Source organism: Setaria italica, chromosome III (genome assembly GCF_000263155.2).
Source record: "Setaria italica strain Yugu1 chromosome III, Setaria_italica_v2.0, whole genome shotgun sequence".
Taxonomy (NCBI): domain Eukaryota; kingdom Viridiplantae; phylum Streptophyta; class Magnoliopsida; order Poales; family Poaceae; genus Setaria; species Setaria italica.
The window spans coordinates 17043136-17062769 of record NC_028452.1 but is presented as its reverse complement, the minus strand read 5'-3'; the positions used below and the strand labels follow the sequence as shown (position 1 = coordinate 17062769).

Here is a 19634-nt window from a genome sequence, read left to right as displayed (position 1 = left end):
CAATTTCCGTAAAAGCAGGATAAACATATCAGAAATTTCTCAACCTGTAAGTTAAAAAAAAGGGGTAAGATAGGAAATCTGTAAATTTATATGATTTTTTGGGAGGATGTAAATTTATAGTAATAGTTCCTCGTTTGTGCAACGACGCCAAATCCAAATGCAGTTCCAGAAAAAAAGCCCACGAAACCACGACCCCTGCGGGCCCTGCGTTGAAATTTTCGTCCCCAACCTTCACAAGCCCGCCTCTTCGTACGAAATTTCAGACCCGCCACGCCAACTCACCGATCCGCCCTCGCGCCACGTCACGGATCCGCGGCATCCCTCCCGCGCCCCCATCCCACCCGTCCATCCCCTCCGCATCGAACGGCAGCCACCGCCCTCCTTCCTCCCCTCGCTTCCTTTTAAACCCCTCCCCACTCTTCCCCAATCCCCCACTCCAAGCACCAATCACACCTTGAATCCCCATCTTCACTTCGATCCACTCCTCCGAGGAATCCAGCTCCGTCGGCAAGCATGTCTGGGCGCGGCAAGGGCGGTAAGGGGCTCGGCAAGGGCGGCGCGAAGCGCCACCGGAAGGTGCTCCGCGACAACATCCAGGGCATCACCAAGCCGGCGATCCGGCGGCTGGCGAGGAGGGGCGGCGTGAAGCGCATCTCCGGGCTCATCTACGAGGAGACCCGCGGCGTACTCAAGATCTTCCTCGAGAACGTCATCCGCGACGCCGTCACCTACACCGAGCACGCCCGCCGCAAGACCGTCACCGCCATGGACGTCGTCTACGCGCTCAAGCGCCAGGGCCGCACCCTCTACGGCTTCGGCGGCTAGAGGCTGATGCGCCCGTCCCCTGCTGTCTCCCTCCTGCAGCTCCGACGTTGTCTGGCCGTGCTCACAAGTCTTGCGGTTAAGAAAGTTTCAGACTCGCTTGTTTAGCTCACATCTGGCTGTAGTAGGTTTATCTGAATCATGAGACAGTAATGAAATGATCTGATATTAGAAATCAAGCTTGTTGTGCAATGTGTCGTTTTCAATGCAAATGTAGCTTGTTCTGTGATATATGTGATTCTTATTTGCAGTTACAAACAAAAGTAGTTCTGTGAATCCTGTGGTTGTTAATTGTGCATGCTGGTTCTGTTTCTTGTGAAGTCTGGTTTGTTTCCTGCGATTACTTTCCTTGAGTGAGGTAAATTTCATTTAGATTTGCACCTTGTTAAATAATTGATTTGCAGTGAGCCACCTTTGAACAAGAAATGTAGATTTAGTTTACATGCTATTCTTCCTAGCAAAAACATGTTCAGGATCTGTGCCTACCAGTAGAGTATCACAATGGGTTGGGCTTAAAATGTTGGAATTGAGGCCTGATGACGGACAGCCTCAAGCAAAAAGGAACATCAGTGGTGATGAACAGGATAAGTTAGATGTTTATTGTCTCCAAGACCTATTGAATAATCCATTTGGCAACCACAACTTATCAGAAAATGAATGAAACGAGTATATCAAATCAAATAATCAAATCAAATAACATCCATTAGGATTAATCTGTTCATTGGCATAGCTTCTATAAACCAAAAATCTGCCCACAAAATATGCGAAAACCACCATATCCTTAACCTTCAAATGGACAAAATTCAAAAGGCATATTACAATATCCTGATACATTGGTTACTCTTTGAAATCTACAATTGCATGCCACGCCCATGCGCATTCAGACACAACAAGACATGTATATCGAATTGATACCTGATACTAGAAGTCTCAAAATTGTAACTGCAGCCAACTTTAAGAACACAGTGCAAACACTCTGGAGTCTGGAGGCAAGTTACAGAATAGACGCGAAAACCCTATCATTTTACATTAGTATTCACACAATCAAAATTCACTAGTCCTGCCAAGATATACACTTTACACTGCTGCAGAAGGGAAATGGAGCTATAGAATATGAGCAGGAAGATGGACTGAAAGTCTGAAACAGAACAAAGATAGCAAATTCCCCTATAAAAAGTTCTTGACAATACTGAGCATTTCTTGGTTCTCAATTGACTCCGTTTGCAGTTCAGTTAACATGACAAGGCACACATGGCTGCAGTTCAGAATTCAGATTGCCATCACGGGAGAAGAGAGCACCAGAGTCATCGTCCGATGAGGGCTGTAGTGCATTGATCTTGATAACATATTTCTTCCGAGTGGATGTGCTGCTGCTCTTGGAGCTCATGTCCAGATCATCTGAGGCTTCGCACAAAGTGAAATCCTCATCTTCATAAGCATTACCAATATGACCACTGCATTTCCGACAGAGCAACCGTGTCCTGTTTCTGAAGAAGCCCCATGAACGGCTTGAATGGAAGTATGGCATGCAGCTCACCTCATCAGTTTGTGTAAAACGGTTCTCATCAATTGCAAAGAATGAGACAACACCTTTCCTGATCTGCTTGCCATACTTGGATCCGATGTTGGCCGTGTTCCGTGTGGAGGAGCTCAAATTTAATGCATAGCCGCAGTATCCACAGCTGCCAGCAAGAAACAAATTCAAGATGTCACCAAAATTGAGCTACAATATTTCACAACTGAAACTACCATACTACAGTATATCTAAATTATGGCCTATCATCTGTTTCTCTCTACTAGAGTAAACATCAGGAGCCAGTTTTCATGAGCGCACACTGATTTCCACTCAGTGTCACATTCACAGGTCATAATATACTGCAAACCAAACACGTTTATCTGATCGATCCAGTTTAATTCGTAAGAAGGCCACTAATAACAGGCAAGCAAAACTAACTAAAACCAAAGGAGTAAACATCTAACTATCACCACCTGAACCGAACAACTTGATTCCCAGATTGAATCCCCAAGAACACTCAGACAAAAACTATGCTTTGGGGCCACAAACCAGGTGAAGAAACAAATACCAGCGGAGTGAAAAGGGCCCGTTTTCCTTGGAAAAAAGAAAGGGAAATGAACTACAGAGATCTCGGAAAACTATCCTGCAAGCCTAGGGTTCGGTTCTCGATCCAACTAACTAGCCCATGGAGCAGCCGGGGGACGAACCTGTAGGCGACGTCCTTGACGGAGGAATAGCTGTCGAGGGCCCTCACCATGCTCGCTCTCCCCCGCCTCGGCGGACCAACCACCCTCGATTGCTCCGCTTGCCGAGGGGTAGGGAGGAGGCGTCTGATTTGGGATGCGGAGCCGCCAACGGTCAAGGCGGGGTTGGGGCGTCCGCGGGCGCCGCGCTGGCTCGGCTTTCCTTTCTGCCACCGCGCAGCTAGAAAAAGGAGACGGGCAGGCATGAAACAATCAGGCGGGGGCCTCCCTGCTCGCTGGTCTTGTGTTGACCATCGCGGCGGTGCCGTGATTTCTGCGCCGTACGTGATTGCGATCGATGGTGATGGCAAACTCATTCGCTGCACGTGTTCTTGAGAGAGGCAATGGGGCCGCGCTTGTTCATTCCTGACGCTGAAGTGAACCGAACATCTGCACGCAGGAGCGGTGTTTTTGTCATGCGGTTCAGTGTGTCGAGGACACGTGTGGCTCCATCATGGATGCATCAGATTGATCATAGAGCACGGCTAGATGAGGTGGACGGCAAATGGCCCCCACTTTGATGTGATCACGCGACTGTTAGTTCGGTAATGCAAAAAAAAAGGACGTCCAAAATTAAAAAAAATCAGTTAAACTATTATTTCTGCATGTTTCATAGTAAATATTGCATGAAACATATTGTTCATGTTACGGCAAGAATTTTCCATCCTAAGTCAAACGACGGAATTATTTTTACACATTATTTTTTATTATTTTTTATGTTGCAAACAGTAATCGCTGATGTTGTATTAGATAATTTTTAATATTTTGTCGGAGTGTCCGACGAGAAATTTCCCATCGAACGTCAGCACCGTTGTTAGTTCATGTAACGAGGATGAGGACCATGACGATGATTTTTTCCCTCTGCTATCCCAAGCTTACAATGGCGTAGGCGTTGGGGGAGATCCTCTACTATGAATTGAAAGTCGCTGACACGTGAGCCCCGTATCCTTTCACCTGACTTGCATATAATTCATCTTTTACATGATGAGGGGCAACTGCTCTTCCATTGCTGATAGTATCGACTGTCTGATACTACTGGAATACAGTTGTTAATCCTTATAAGAGGTCTGTGAATTGGATGAGATCCCGTCGACCGTCGTGTTGATTCGTAACAATTTTTATCCCCTGGCGTTCAGATCTGACTATTCCCGTGTTAATTATTTTTCATCAACATATGAATGTATTATTCTCGTAGAATAAATGACTTTTTTTTATAGCGTGCCATTTTTTTTGATTTTTCAGCCGTGTAAAACAACACCAATTCGGACGAGGCAGGGTATTTTGTCGGCTCGAACGCGGCTGTCACGGATTTCACCGTTCCGGCCAGGGAAGCGGGCCCCACAAAAAGTTAATACGGAGCAGTCGACCACTCCATGATTGCTTCCTCCCCGCTCCGTCCTCCCGGCTAGTCTCCGCCTCCAGAAAGATGTCGGCGGCGACGGAGGTGGCGCCAGTTCAGCAGCGCGGCCATGCGGCGGCGGCGGTTTGGCGGGCGGTGGCGGGGTGGCTCGGCCTGCTCTTCCAGATCCTGCTCCGGATCGTCCGCGGCACGCCCTCCTCGTGGGCGCAGCTCCTCTCCTTCGTGGGCCTGCGCCACCCGCTTCTCCCAGTCGCCGCCCAGGCGCAGCCCTCGCCTGAGGTGGCCTTCGTGCAGCTCCCCTCCGAGGCACCCGCTGACGCCTCGCCTCCGCCGCTCCGGCGTCTCACGGTACGGACCTCCCTGCTTTGGCCTGCTGGGCACGCGAAATGATGGTGACTTTGGTAGTTTGGGGAAGGTCAAGTATCAGTTGGGATTATGATATTATTCGTAATAATGAACCGCGGGCTAAATGGATATGGTTTTGGAGCTGGAATCGTGCGGGCGCAGGGCACTATCGAGTGGAATGGTAAAAACTGAAAAGTTGTGATTATTACCTACACGCTACACAGCTTTTCAGCAAGTTCAATTTTGAGATTTGGTGTGTGTTATGATTTGTTTGGCAAGACTTCTGACTAATTGATTGGTACTAACATGATTCTAGGCTATAATTTTTTATAGTGTCCACGTATTTGCCTGTTTTAGTTATCATCATCAAGCCTGCTTGAATGAACTTCCTATGATACTTGCATAATTTCCAGGTGGTGCTTGACTTGGATGAAACTCTAGTTTCTGCATACGAGTCATCGAGCCTTCCTGCTACTCTGCGCACCCAGGCTGTTGAAGCAGGATTGCGTTGCTTTGACATGGAGTGCACATCGGCTGAAAAGGCAAGTATACTGCAGTGTTGTTTGTGCCTCTTGCTTATCTATTTGTGTTTTCAGTATACTTCTTAGAAAGGGACTTACAGGAAGTACTTCATGTTTACAGGATGCTGAAGGAAGGCAGAGGGTAAATCGTGTAACTGTCTTTGAGCGTCCTGGTTTGCACGAGTTTTTGCAGCGAACTAGCGAATTTGCTGACCTTGTTCTCTTTACAGCTGGTTTGGAAGGTTTGATCTTCTCAACTATTTGTATTTTTTTACAGCAAGAGCCAAGTTGATTCCACCTCACGCCACTGATCTGTGCTCTTACCCAGGTTATGCAAAACCTCTAGTTGACAGGATAGATGCTCATAACAGATTCATTCACCGTCTCTATCGTCCATCAACTGTTACTACGTAAGTTATCATTCGCATTTCCATAAGCTGTTACTGTTATTGATGGGCTGTTCTGTTCTTGAGGTTTCTTGCTCATAAAATAGTAAAATGTGGCCTCAACTGCATTCAATTGTATGGTAAGTTTCAAGTAGAAATTTACAACTCACAAGTGATTCTGCAACAGCTTGAGAACATTCTGTTCATGCTGGTGGAGATTCACCTTTTCTTCCGATTTTCTGCTGACTTCGCTACCTTATGTAGTTATTGAATCACTTCCTGTGAACCACTCACTAATCTGGCTTTACTGATGGTTCCATTATCCGTCATGTCTTGCTGATTGTAATTTGCTTGTGTACTTTTGGCTTTTGTACCAGTCTGATTGGGAAAAGTACTTATTCAGTGAGTTTAAGTTCTTTGTTGCATTAAGTGAACTGGTTCAGTCTTCTGATGTTGTATGTTTACAATTTCAGGGAATACAGAGATCATGTAAAAGATCTTTCTTGTTTGTCCAAAGATTTCCAGAGAATTGTCCTTGTTGATAACAATCCGTACAGTTTCTTACTTCAACCATTGAATGGAATACCTTGTATTACATTTTCAGCTGGACAACCTATTGATGATCAGGTATACTGACTCGGTACTTCAATAATTCTCTGGCTCTACACTTATAATTTCTAATGTTACTGATCCGTTAATATGTTCTTGAATTTTAGCTTATGGGAACGATATTCCCGCTTCTCAAGCACCTTTCTCTGCAAAAAGATGTTAGGCCCGCATTGTATGAAACGTTTCACATGCCAGAGTGGTTCCAAGGACAAGGAATCCCACAAATTGAACAAGCAGTTTAGGAATTACAACTGACACATAGGATTACTGGAAGGCTAAGCCAGCTAGGCAACATGTGAGAATGTTTGTACAATATGTATAGATGCATGATTTTGTTCAATGCGGAGTAACCATGTTCAAGGGGAGGGTAAGGGATAAAAATGAATTGTAATTCAGCACAATTATAGACCTCTATTTGTGATGTGCTTCTTAATTTATCCTTGTATAGCACTTCTTTCTGTTTCTGTCATTGACAGTTCGATGATCTAACAAATAGTTCCACGAACCTGAGGCAGTAAAGTTCTAGATGGTCTTATAATGATGTACAAGCATATACATACATATTTGTGACATGAGAATTTTTTTTGCACGGCTCGTCATCTTCCTCAAGTAACTTTCATGGCAGGTCTCTTATCTTCATTGCATCTTAGCAATTTGTCACCTAGTGAACGTAGCACGTCCATAATTGAAACTTAAACACAAGAATTTGGTTGATTATTTGCTGATGAGATGAAATAAATCGTAGGTCAACACTAAAAAACCACAAAATTCAGTTAACTCAGAACACATAAATTACATAAGAGTAACGTCAAAGGTAAATCAAGGAATACTGAAACAACAATTTTATTGGCTATATCATGAGTTGGACCAATTACATCGTAGTACATGGCAACTGTACAGATACAACAGGTAACTTTTCTCATATTTACATGCACCAACTAGCGTGTATACACCATCCATTCACGTCGCAAAACAGGGTTTCATTGCCAAGGATTGACCTTGAAAAAAAAAATCCCACGAAGCCAAATCATGCTCCAAAAGGAAACGTGTTGTTCCATGAGCCGAGTAACTTCAGAAACTGACCCTACTTGTGAGGATAGATGAGTAACTTCAGAAACTGTAACCCTATTTGTGAGAAAAGAGCTTGATTGGCAAGCTCAACTATATACTACTGAAAGCCATCGGTGTTGCAATGCTTCAATGGCCGTTGGTCTCTTTTTGGGATTTATTTGCAGCAGGTAAGAGAGAAAATCAACAAACTTCTTGTCGGGGCATTGCAAGTGGCGCTTCAAAGATGATTTCTCTGGGATCAGATACTCCAACTGACCTGTCTCCTGATTTTTTTAACAGGAAATGGAATAAGAAAAACAAGTACTGTGTGCTGAATGAAACTAAGCAAAGAACAAACAACTTAACTTCCTATGCCAAAGATCTTCATAGTGAAAACAAACAAATTATGCCTTTTAGTATAAGTGCAGGGTTAAACTGTTGGGTTCTTGTGCCCCTAAAAATGATGCGCGGGGATGGTGTACAACTAACTGGGATACTAATACATATTGACAGGGGAGCCAGATCGAAGTAAACAGCAACCTATTTGATTGGGTGTTAACCATCGAGCCTGCACCTGCAGATCAGATTCTTACTTTCTTTAGCGATGAAGCAGAATGAGAAGACCTCTTTTTCTTTGCGAGTTGAGACTTCTTCCAAACAGTATCTTGTTGCTATTGGTTATGTTACTTGGTACAACATTATTTTCGCAGGCTTTTACTTCTACACAGCTTTTACTTGGTACAACAATACCTGTATTTGAGCTATCAGCTTTTACTTCTACACTATTTGAGGTTTTGTATATGGCATAAAAAAATTAAAAAAAGTGCTGCAGCATAAATAAGCCTCTATTGCAAAAATACAAAGTAACTGTACTGCTGGTGGCATTTACCATGCCACTCATGTGGTACAAGGGGTCCTTAAAACTAAACAAAGACTAGGATTTTCAGGTCATAATGCAAAAATTGGCACATATAACATCACAGATTTGGTTTGAACTATATGTGCAAACTAAGTTATGTTGATAATATTGGCATATAATCCAATGGTTACCTCATTTTTGTGGAAAAGGTCATGGTCATCTGTGAAGTACTTCTGTGTCTCCTGTCCCAACGCAAGCATTTCCATATCAATTGGACCAATTGTCCCGATCATGCGAGCAAGAATGATTGGTACTGACTCATTAGGAAAGAGCACCTGTGACATGTTGAAGGGGTTGCAATCACATATGACTTCTTTCAAAAAGCAGAACATAGTCTCTGTTAGACAATGTATATGTGCTGTATGCGCTAGGCCGGCCCTGGATAGCTAGAGGGATACGGGGAGATCTTGATTGGTTCTGTTTCCATAAACCTCAAGATCTCCTCACCCCTATATATATGTACACCTATCCCTCTATCAATCCAATCTATTATTCCATGCAATCTCATTGCTTTCAGTCTCTACTACTATTTTTAGTTCAAATAGTAAAGATCATATCAACATAATGATTCCCCATTATGTGCATTCTAAACTGCAAGTAATTTTCAGATGTTTAATCATAAGCTTTAGGAACCACAGGAATGAAGCCACCACCCAGGTTAGTGTCTTCTTCAATTGAATTTGGGTGCCTATTTCTTCTTAATGCAATGCCACCTAAGGTTCTTTTTAAACGAGTCAAGCACCTGTGGAGTTCCTGTATATTGGTCTTCTCTGGATTAAGAGAGTAACAAAACAAGGTAACATAACACAATGAGAACATCAAATGCCAAAAGTTATTTGCCACAGTAAATGCCAACACAATGACAAATTAGGTTGTGCTGACAGTTATTTACCACAGTAGGGGCTGTTATAAAAAATTGCCAACAGTTGCAAGATAAGCTTAAAAGACACGTAAGGATTTAACTGTCGGCACGATCATATTTGTAATTTCAATAGGCTTTTTCTAAGAATCATTTTCTTTCGCTGCATACAAGATTTCAATGTGTTGAGAGTTTAGTATAATACCAAACAAAACATAGAATAGGAAGTCAAGATGAAAACTTACTTCACCCGTGTACAGTTCAGCCAAGATGCAGCCAAGGGACCAAATGTCAATTTTCTGATCATATGGCAAACCCAGGATGACCTCAGGAGATCGGTACGAGCGTGATTGAATGTATAAGTTTAAGTTGTCTGACAAAAAGCAGCTGCTTCCAAGATCAATAACCTTGATTTCACATCTGCTGTAGCTCTTCAGAAGGATATTCTCTGGTTTCAGGTCACAGTGAACAATGTTTAAATGATGCAAGAACACCAAAGCCTCCAAGCATTGCCGAGCAATAGCCTGAAAGCAAGACAAAAGGCTCATATTTCAGTAGACAATTTTTTGTTTACACCTAATAAAATTTAATCACGCTTACAGTATTTATCCAAACATTTTTTAAAAAATATACTCAGATAGTTGATCAACAAAGATTGAAAAAAAACTTTCTTTTACAGAAGTACAGAGATTGTTTCCACCTAATAAAATTTAACCACACTTAGACTATTTATTCAATCATTTTTAAAAATATATACTCAGATAGTTGATGAACAAAGACCAAACGAAGTACTCCCTCTGTTCCAAAATGTAAAGTTTTCTCCTAAGTCAAACTTCTCTAAATTTGACCAAGTTTATAGAAAATAAACCAATATCTACAACATCAAATCAGTTTCATTAAATTCACCACAAAGAATGTCTTGGTAGTGCATTTATTTGATATTGTAGATGTTAATATATTTTTCCTATAAACTTGGTCAAAATTAAAGTTTGACTTCGGATAAAACTAAAACCTCTCACATTTTGGAACAGAGAGAGTAGGATATTACATGGTTAGCTATAAATGCTTTTTCTGATTATTTGAATTTTAACGATCAGAGTTCACAGAATAATTAACGGTTCCATATAACAGTTATACGCAGTTATTTGATCACAAAATAGTCACACATACCTGTATTCTGGGCAATGAAAAGTATAGCTCATCGCCAGACTCTTGATTATATTTCTGAAACTCATACAGATTTGCGCGTAATAATTCAGTGACAATGAAGAGATGCTCCTGTTGAATTGTTTCACTGTTAGCATTTTGCGTGTTCAAAAAAAAAGCTTGGATAATATCAAACAGGGAAAATATTGAAGTATACATCACGAACAGGGAAAAAAAACTTGTATTGTTAATGTATCCTTAGAACTTTGAATGAACAGCATCCTTAAGAGCAATATGATTGTACACTGAATTCAATGTAAAACAAAGCAAAAGACTTAGTTTCACTGAGTCTATGCATCACACACCTGAAAGTAGAAGTAATCATAGAGACGAAGTATGTGATGGTCATCATCTGGATCATACTTATTGACAAACTTAAGGAGCTTTATCTCATCCAAGCTCTGGTCAAAGAAATCCTTGTCATTTTTTATTATTTTAAGGCATACATCAACTCCAGTTTGAAGATCGTGTGCACGTACAACCTTGCTAAATGCAGCAGAACCAAGATACTCGGTGACACGATATCTTCCAGTTATAACTGAATCCATGACAATAGGAAATTCTTTGTTTTCCTCAAAGCCAGTCCTGCAGTGAACACCTATAGCATGAGCATACAATATCCCTAGAATTATTTGGCAGCAGAAGAAAATAAGAAAAATATCTGATGCACACCTGTTCTTCCGGTGGAAAATTTTCAAGCCAAATACCTCATACTCCTGATGAAACTTAGAGAGTGCAGGATCCACTTTTGGATCTTCCTGAAATTTGTGAGTGGTAGAGTTTCGAACATTTGTATCTGCTGTAACAAAATCTTCCACCCCATAAACATCTAAAGGGTCAGTGTTCTCAGGAAAAGGATGTATGCTGTAGCTATCTTTTAGAAATTCTTCGCCATCAGCATTTTCCTCATTTGTTACCACGCAAACATCAAGTTTTTCATTGCCTCTGAAGTCATGTTCAAGCCCAACATCTGCAAGAGATAATTACAGTTAAAAAGAAAATCATTTAGTCCATAAAAAAAATCATTGGGAACGATGAATTTCAGAGTTACAAAGGCATACAAATCTGGAATGAGAATCAATTGCATCATGGACATGTAGAACTAGATTCCAGCTTGCTTTGCAATTATATCCACTGGTGTGGAATTTGAGCAGTGATTTTAAATTCAATGCACCATCATGAATCCTGAACTTGACGCCAAACAAAGTTGGAATATTTTGAGATGTGCAAAGCAGAACGGTAGACAGGAATGAAAATTCCAATCGCTTAAAAGAAAAGGTGATCCAATTACAACGTCGTGAAGTGAGTTCCTTCTACATTTGCTTGATTTTTTTGCGAAATGCAAGAAATGGAACTTAACAAAAGGAAAGAGGTCAGAACTACTTACTCTCAAGAGCATCTGCATCAGCCAAGTACGGACTAAGCATTTGAAGCTCCTTCTCCAGAGCACTAAGATCCAACCCATCGCCCTCTCCTTTCTTGAAATCCACTAATGGATCACCAGCGCCAACAAAGGCATTCAGCCTGAACCGGAACGCTTCTGCGACGCACTCATCAAGCACCTCCGTATGGTCGTCCATGATCTGATACCTCCCATAGACAGCATAGCAAGAATCTCTCACCAACTCCTCACCATTCTTCTTTTCCCTGTAACAGCAGCCACAGGGCGGTGACAAGCACACATTCACCTCTGCGCACCCATCAGAATCCGCAATGTGGTCTCTGTGTACGTGCCTGCGGCCGAAGCCATCGTCAAGCTCCCGCATCTCACTCCGCCGCAAGCTGACGTCAGGACCAACAATGAACTTGTCCTCCCCTTCGCTGCCGTCGCTCTCCGGCTTGCTGTGGGGCAGGTGGTTGTCGCGGAGCCAGTTGTCACCGAAGAAGGGATCGGTGGTTTCGTACTCACGCGCCGTGCCGAACTCCATCTCGGACGAGGAGGCCTCCGACGGAGCGCGCGGCGGCGACCACAGCCCGCACGAGTTCAGCGTTTCTGATCCCCACGGGGAGCAACCGAGCCCAGCAAAACCGACCAAAATTAGTAAACAAACTTAGAGCAAGCACCATCCGATCACGAGAGGAATCGAGATTGGCAGCGGTGTCAGTGAGTGCTTGGACGCATTAGAGTGGATAAACACCATCGCAAGCATGCGGTACCTGAGGGCGTAGAGCTCATGCTGACGAAGGTATCAGAGGAGGAGCTGGAGCACGGGCTGGCGATCGCGACGCCGCCGCCGCACGAGGCGCGCAGCCGCAGCGGCGGGAGCTGGGGGTCATCGAACCCGGAGAACTCAGTGGCGGAGGCTGCGCGCACGAGGCCGTGCTCCCCGCGGAAGCCCGCCACGGCCCCCTCCGCGCCAGGCGCCGACATGGCTGGGTTCGGAGCCCACGCGCGCCCGGGTCAAGCTCGCGGCCGCTCAGCCCGCACCGCCGCTGCCATTTGAAGCGAAGCGAGCGCGAAGCAAGCGGGCGGGCGGGCGGACGAGGCAGCGGCAATGAGGGAGACGCTGGGCGAGGCGGCGGGCGGCACGGCACGGGATCCAACGGCCGCCGCGCCCGGCGTCCGCGCAACAACTCTTCTAGAGCGAGCGAGCGAGTAGCTCTGGCCTCTGGGTGCTGGGACCCGCCGCCCCCGACGAGACAGGCGGCAGGCCCAGCCGTCGGCGTCCGCGGGGATCCGGGGGCGGGGCGGGGCGTCGCTGTCGCGTGGCGATGCGGTGGGTGGTCGGGGAGGTGGGGAGTGGAGTCTCCGATGTGGAGTGCCGCCATTATTGTCGGTCGCTGCCGCGCGGGCCCGCAACATACCTGGACGCCGTCCTCCTCGCGCTGCTTCGCTGGGGAGGTGGGGGATGGGATCCTCTGCGCCTGCCGGGCCGGCGGCGTGTCCCGTGAGTGCACCGCGACAGCCAAACGCTACGGGCTGGTGGCTGGCGCTGGCGTCGGATCCCAACAGCAGAAGGGGACACCAGATCCGCCGAGGCGCAGGCGGCTTCGTACTCGACGCATCACCCTCTGTGATTCTGTAAACAAATACATTCGAAATTTCAAATGACTTCAGTTGCTGCATTTGTAATTGATTCTCGCCCTGTTCGCTTCAGCTTATTCAGTCGGCTTATCAGCCATCAAACAGTGTTTTCCTCTCACAACAAATCAGCCGTTTCAGCTTTTCAGCCGGCTTATAAGCTGAAGCGAACAGGCCCTCTGACAAAACACTAGAAGTGATCGAGTTTCAATTTCATGTTAAGCTATTGTGTTCAATCATGGATGCTCCTTTCATACTTCAGGTTTGATTTGTTGGAGGGAAAGATTGGAACTACAAATCGGGTCGCCGTGTGAAAGCACCACAAAAAAGGATTAGGCGCACCCTGACGCTGGACTAGAGAATTTCGTTGTCACTGTGGTTGGAGACTACAGGGGATAAAGCAGCTCCTTTCTCTGTCATCGACTGCTAACTTAACTACTAGATTGACGCTTAATTATGCACGCGTCGCGATTATAAATTTAATGCGAATGGTATTTAGTCGGCAGCGTACAGGGCTCCGTAGGATCATGCCGGAAAAGATATTAGAATAAGACATGTTTGCATGTGCTACCGTTAAAGTTTAGCAAGGGTTAAAGTTTAACCTATCTAAAGTTTAGCACTTCCACCTATTAGCACTTACGTTTGGAGATATGACTAATGAATACAGCTAAAGTCTATGAAAGTCACTTTTATCTCCTCACTTCCTCCCTTTCTCTCCCCCTTTTGTCTTTTCACAAGCCATTAGCATCATTAGCTTCTCCCCACCAGCTAATATTTTTTACTTTTTTGGTTTTAGGTGAGCTAATGTATAAAGATGCTAAACTTTAGCGCTTTCACATATTAGCCATGCGACCCTAAGATGGAAGAACATGCAAACAGTTCACCCTGCTGCATTTCCAGCCGGTTCTTGATCTTCTCTTTTTATCAGGTGATTTCTTCATCTCTTGATCAAAGCAATTAATGGTAGTCTGGTAGATCTGGCAGGCGTCAGGTGCTACTCCACAATCCCCAAACACATTGGAAATGGAAAGGAAAAGGGTAGTGGCAGAAGTATGTCTGATTCTCGTGTAGCATTGCTGTATCTTGCCAAAGCCATTGGCCTGAAAAGCCAATGCGATCAGACAGGCTCCTCTCACGAGCACCTCCTCACCAAACTACAGGACTCCTGATCCAGATCTTCTTTCCTGTTTCTGAAGACTTCGTCCAGTTCTGGTACCACCGGTATCAGACTGCTGGAATATGACAAAATATCGTCAGACAATTTGCCGTACATGTAAGCTAGTGCAGAGAGAACAGCATCCATAGCGTAGCACTGTATATGGATTGTGGACTTGCAAATTGAATCACGTTCTTTTCTTCTGACGGCATGCTGTTATTGTATAGTTGAAGCTGCAAGTAATCACTGCTTACACCAAAGCAGATGTCCCAGGCTCTTCTGCAGAGAACAGTGCATCCAAGCTGACGTCCCAGGCTCCCAGCACCATGTAATCGAGTTTCAGTTTGAAGTATCAGCAAATGCTTGGCAATTTGAAAGTCAGGCCTACAACTGAACAGGAACCGACAACTCAAAGAACTTCACTCTCCTTAACAGATTACACCAAAGAATTTCGTATTTAGCTCCTCTTCAGCACTTCTGTTTGATATGTACTACTAGTTCTTTACCGCTGCAAATGAACCTACAACTCCAGTACACCAAAGCAGCAAATTGCATTTGAGGTCAACAGCAAAACATTTTACAACACTTGAGTGTCAGGTACACCGGAGATGGGCAAGCAAGCAGGCGCACATCATTCAGTACATGCTCCTCAGCAATACTGAAAGGGCTACTAATTACACGAGTGAACCAATCAGGGAGGCTCCGCCTAACTAAACCCCAGACAAAATAATCATTAGCAAATGGAAGAGGGTTTCTGCTTAGTGGGCCAGAGGGGCAGACTACAATGCAGGAAGCCGCGCCGGCTGCAAGCAGGAACCTCACTCATTACCCAGTTTTAGAGACCCATCTTTTATAAGCTTTATGCTAAGGCTATTGAAGCGCCCTCTTGAATAATGCCTTGACGCCTTTCTCCAGTCTGTGCCAGTCTTCATCATTGCGACAAATTCTTCATAGCTAATTTTACCATCCTGCAGAGACAATAAAAGTTTTTGCATCTTTAACAGATGAATAAGATTCAAAGGCAGTAGCTATTTCAGAAGGCTTCTGCAAATCATCACCTTATCCGTGTCAACCTCATGCAATATGTCATTGACCACGTCCATGCTATCGGCTCCTCCATCCTCCACCAGGGCTTCCTGAAGCTCCTCAGGCTCAATGAAACCATTGCCATCCTTGTCGAAAAATAGGAAGGCCCGCCGAAGGTGCTCATCATTTGCCATCCTTTGTAAGTGAAGCGAGACAGCCAAAAATTCACCATAATCTAGTGCTCCTCTACCATTTGTATCCACCTATTATTCCAACCACAAAGATTAGATACAAATAAACATCTTCTTCTCACTAATATTCCCTCTGTCCCAAATTATAGGTTGTTTTGACTTTTTAAGATTCATAGATTTTGCTATGCACTTAGATATACGCTATGTCTAGATGCATAGCAGAAGCTATGAATCTAGAAAAGACAAAACGACCTACAATTTGGGACGGAGGGAGTACTAGAGTAAGCCAACTGGGTACTTAAGTTCTCAAGTTGGCACTCAAATTGCAAAAAATGGTCTTATATGGATCCAAGCAATCAAGGGAAAAAATAAAGGTCAAATTAAATTAAAGCAATATACTCAACCTAGACAAAATAAATTAGTTCAGTGACATGTCAGCTACGGGGCCCTGGTTCTAACAGCTTTCAAAAATCATACAGAACAAGTATAACAAACAGGTCCTTCAGGGAAATGGGATTAAATGTTTCATCATGTCCTTAATGCCATATTGTTAGCCTCCACAGTCCCTAGGACAAAGAACTGGAGAAAAGGCAAACCATTTGCACCACCTGCCCACCTGGTACAACTTTAGCTAACTTTGCTGGTTTCATGGGAAACTTACGATCCAGCATATTAGAAATCAAAGGTAGCAGAAACCGTGTAATTCAGATCAACTAAAACTGAAAATGGTGACTCAACCCATTAGACGGAAAGTACTTACAGCTTCGATAAGCATTTGCACTTCAGATTCTGCAAGATGGGAACCAAATTTTGCGATCCCGTTCTTCAACTCTTCATAAGAAACTTTACCATCATTATCAGTATCCATCACTTTGAACATCTCTTTTATGTCCTCAACCTCTTCAGCAGACAAGTGATCAGCAATAACCTAGTGAAGTACCATACTGGTGTTTGTCAGTAAAGCAAATGTTTCCATAGTAGCTTGCGAAAGAATGCAGTAAAGCACACCCAATCAAATTCATGAGAAAGGAAGGTTTCGAACCCTTAGAGCTCTTCTTTTGAATCTGTTCATCCTTGAAAACTGTTTCAGCCTTGACTTCACGATATCTCCAAGAGGAACATTTGGAGCTTTCTTAGCATTTTGAAGCCAGGGATGCTCTGCAATAACAGAAATAAAGAACCTGAGCGCTATATCGAAAGAAGTAGAAAATGCCTGAACAGAAAAAGGGGGGACAAAATGGGATGATGCCTAGTAACACGTGCCAGATGGACTTCCAACATTATTTAAGATCTATACACTGAAAATTTAAATAACTCACAGTTTGGTTATGAGTGTAAGAAATAACAGCAAAAACTGAACAAACGTGGTGGCACCTAATTCATTTGGGTATTTGCCGTGCGTGGAACAAATAGCATTTAGAAATTGGTGTTAGCCCTCTTTTCTTAGATAAACAGCAACCGTTTTTTACCATCTTTTCTTTTGAAAACCAAAACCTACAAGTAACTGCAATCTGGCACTTGCCATAAGGCACGATAACAAAATACATCTACCTCCAAACACTGTCTTGAATTAGGAGCTACACCAAAACAGTAAAACATTTACAGTATCTGTTTACTCAACTTTGATCCATCAATTTTCACTTTTTTACTGTCATTAATCGCTTGTACAAATCACAGAATTACACACTGTACCTAGCCAGATTATCTAAGCAGTAAGCAGGTAGTTAACAAACTTGGAAGCCAGAAAGATGGCAGAAACTATAGCTGGACCAATTACAGGAACAAGGATTCAGACTAGATCATGCAGAAGTTTTATCAGATGTTTTGAGCCCTCAGCACATCTTATGCAACGTGCCAATGTAGCAATTTGACAAAGGAAAAGGTAAAAGCACGATTTACAACTTACCAAGAACTTGTTTTGCCGTTAGCCTGAGTTTTGGATCAGGCTGAAGCATCTGCCGAACGAGATCTTTAGCATTATCTGAAACATTGGGCCAGGGTTCTCGCTTAAAATCTATATTTCCCCGAAGTATAGCTTGTGCAACTCCTTGTTCAGTCTCTGCAATTTTTGTCTGGTAAGATCATTTGCACAAGAGTAACTCTGAAGGACAAAAGTTTCTCACAAACGAAAGCCCTTTACCAGCCCAAAATGGAGGAACACCACATAGCAAAATATACAAGATAACACCAGCACTCCATATGTCTATTTCAGGTCCATAGTTCCTCTTCAGGACTTCAGGAGCCATGTAGTAGGGACTTCCCACAATTTCGGAAAACTTTTCACCTGAAAAAGGAAAACAATGCCTTTATGAATTGAGACAAATAGCATACAGACATTTGACAAAGGAAAACAAAGGCACACAGCACAAGGCTTGTAATTTAGATCATTAAACCATAACCAAATTCCACCACACCCACATAGTGCAGTGGAAAGTTTGCACCAGAATGGTTTTTTTGACTATATGTGGATGATAATTTATAAAAATTTGCCAAGACAATTATTGCACTGCAGCCAAAGTAAGGGATCATTTGTTTAGGAGATAAGAAGCTACATATGTTTACTTCTAAGTCTAATAGAAGTTGCTTGAAACATATATCCAAATTAGTATTATTGTTGTACAGAATCTAGTTTCCCAAAATAACTGAACTCAGTTGCAACTGAATAAGCATACAAGGTTATGTACTGGTTGAGAGACAAGTCAGCTATGTCGGGCAACAGCTATGCGACGTATGCTCCCACTAATTATTTCCAAATTCTAAAAATAGCAGTGAGGCAATGAGCCAACAGGCGAACCTAGCTCCTAGATTCGAATCTCTGAGCTCACCACACAGTCTGCAATAAAGCTATCCAGAATGCCTTCAGAAGCAACAGCAACAAGTTACATTGAACTGCTAAGTGCTGTCATGTCCAATATCACAACTTGTTCCCAAAAAGTAAATCTAAAGAAGTGCTAACGTTACAGGCTTATACAGTACTAGAAGAGAAAAATCAATTCCGCCTCAGATTACGCAAGCACGAGAAAAGCAATTAGCTACAGCAACGACCACTACCGGCGACCAAACCCACGGATCCAGCCAGAATCCACGAAAAGAAGTCCAAAATTGCGGCCAGCAGTTCCCCCAAATCAGGGGCGGATCTCGATGGCGGGAGCTTACCGGGCTTGAAGAAGATGGAGAGGCCGAAGTCGATGGCCTTGAGCGGCGAGTTCTCCTTCTTATTGGCGAAGAGGAAGTTCTCGGGCTTGAGGTCCCGGTGGATCACGCCGTGGCGGTGGCAGAGCTGCACGACCTCGACGATGGTGCGCGTGACCGCGGCCGCCGCGCGCTCCGTGTAGTGGCCCCTGGCGACGATGCGGTCGAACAGCTCCCCGCCCTCGCAGAGCTCCATGACGAGGTGCACGGCGCCGTCGTCCTCGCACGCCTCCCGCAGCGACACGATGCTGGGGCTCTTGGGCAGGTGCCGCATGATGGCCACCTCCCGCCGCACGTCCTCCACGTCCACGGGCGTCCGCAGCTTCCGCTTCGAGATCGACTTGCAAGCCAGCAGCTCCCGCGTGCCCCGGTCCATGCACAGGTACGTCACCCCGAACTCACCGCGTCCCAGCTCCCGGTCCAGCGCGTACTTATCCTCGATCCCGGCGCCCACGTCGCACCCCTCCTCCCCGAGCACCGACAGCCGCTTCTTCTCGCCGCCGCCGCCGCCGCCCCCGCCGGCCCCGCCGCCGTTCCGCGCCTGGTGGGGCTTCTTCTTCCCGCCGGCCGAGGCCGGGAAGTGCGACGACTTGACGTCCTCCCGCGCCGCGGCGGCCGGCGAGCGGCAGCAGTTGCCCGATGGCTGCCGCGCGAGATCGGGAGTGGGGGCACTAGGGTTTGCGCGGCATTGTGCGCTGTGCGAGTGGGGGA

At 44.6% G+C, this 19634-nt stretch overlaps 3 protein-coding genes and 1 pseudogene across 3 annotated transcripts; 2 read left to right on the top strand and 2 right to left on the bottom strand.

Moving 5' to 3' along the window:
- The first annotated feature begins 435 nt into the window (after positions 1-435).
- Positions 436-1098, top strand: LOC101764840 (histone H4). The gene has a single exon (XM_004961740.4). The coding sequence runs from the start codon at positions 514-516 to the stop codon at positions 823-825; it is 312 nt and encodes a 103-aa protein (XP_004961797.1). The 5' UTR covers positions 436-513; the 3' UTR covers positions 826-1098.
- A 484-nt stretch (positions 1099-1582) lies between these two features.
- On the bottom strand, positions 1583-3287 carry LOC101764437 (uncharacterized protein At4g08330, chloroplastic). The gene is made up of 2 exons (XM_004961739.4): positions 3046-3287; positions 1583-2504 (listed from the first exon to the last, which is right to left on the bottom strand). Exons 1-2 carry the CDS (start codon positions 3285-3287, stop codon positions 2051-2053), a joined length of 696 nt encoding a protein of 231 aa, XP_004961796.2. The 3' UTR covers positions 1583-2050.
- Positions 3288-4429: 1142 nt separating this feature from the next.
- On the top strand, positions 4430-6891 carry LOC101764027 (CTD nuclear envelope phosphatase 1 homolog). Its single transcript, XM_004961738.3, has 6 exons — positions 4430-4789; positions 5200-5328; positions 5429-5549; positions 5636-5717; positions 6167-6320; positions 6410-6891. Exons 1-6 carry the CDS (start codon positions 4508-4510, stop codon positions 6542-6544), a joined length of 903 nt encoding a protein of 300 aa, XP_004961795.1. The 5' UTR covers positions 4430-4507; the 3' UTR covers positions 6545-6891.
- A 226-nt stretch (positions 6892-7117) lies between these two features.
- On the bottom strand, positions 7118-19447 carry LOC101763628 (annotated as a pseudogene).
- Positions 19448-19634: the final 187 nt, after the last annotated feature.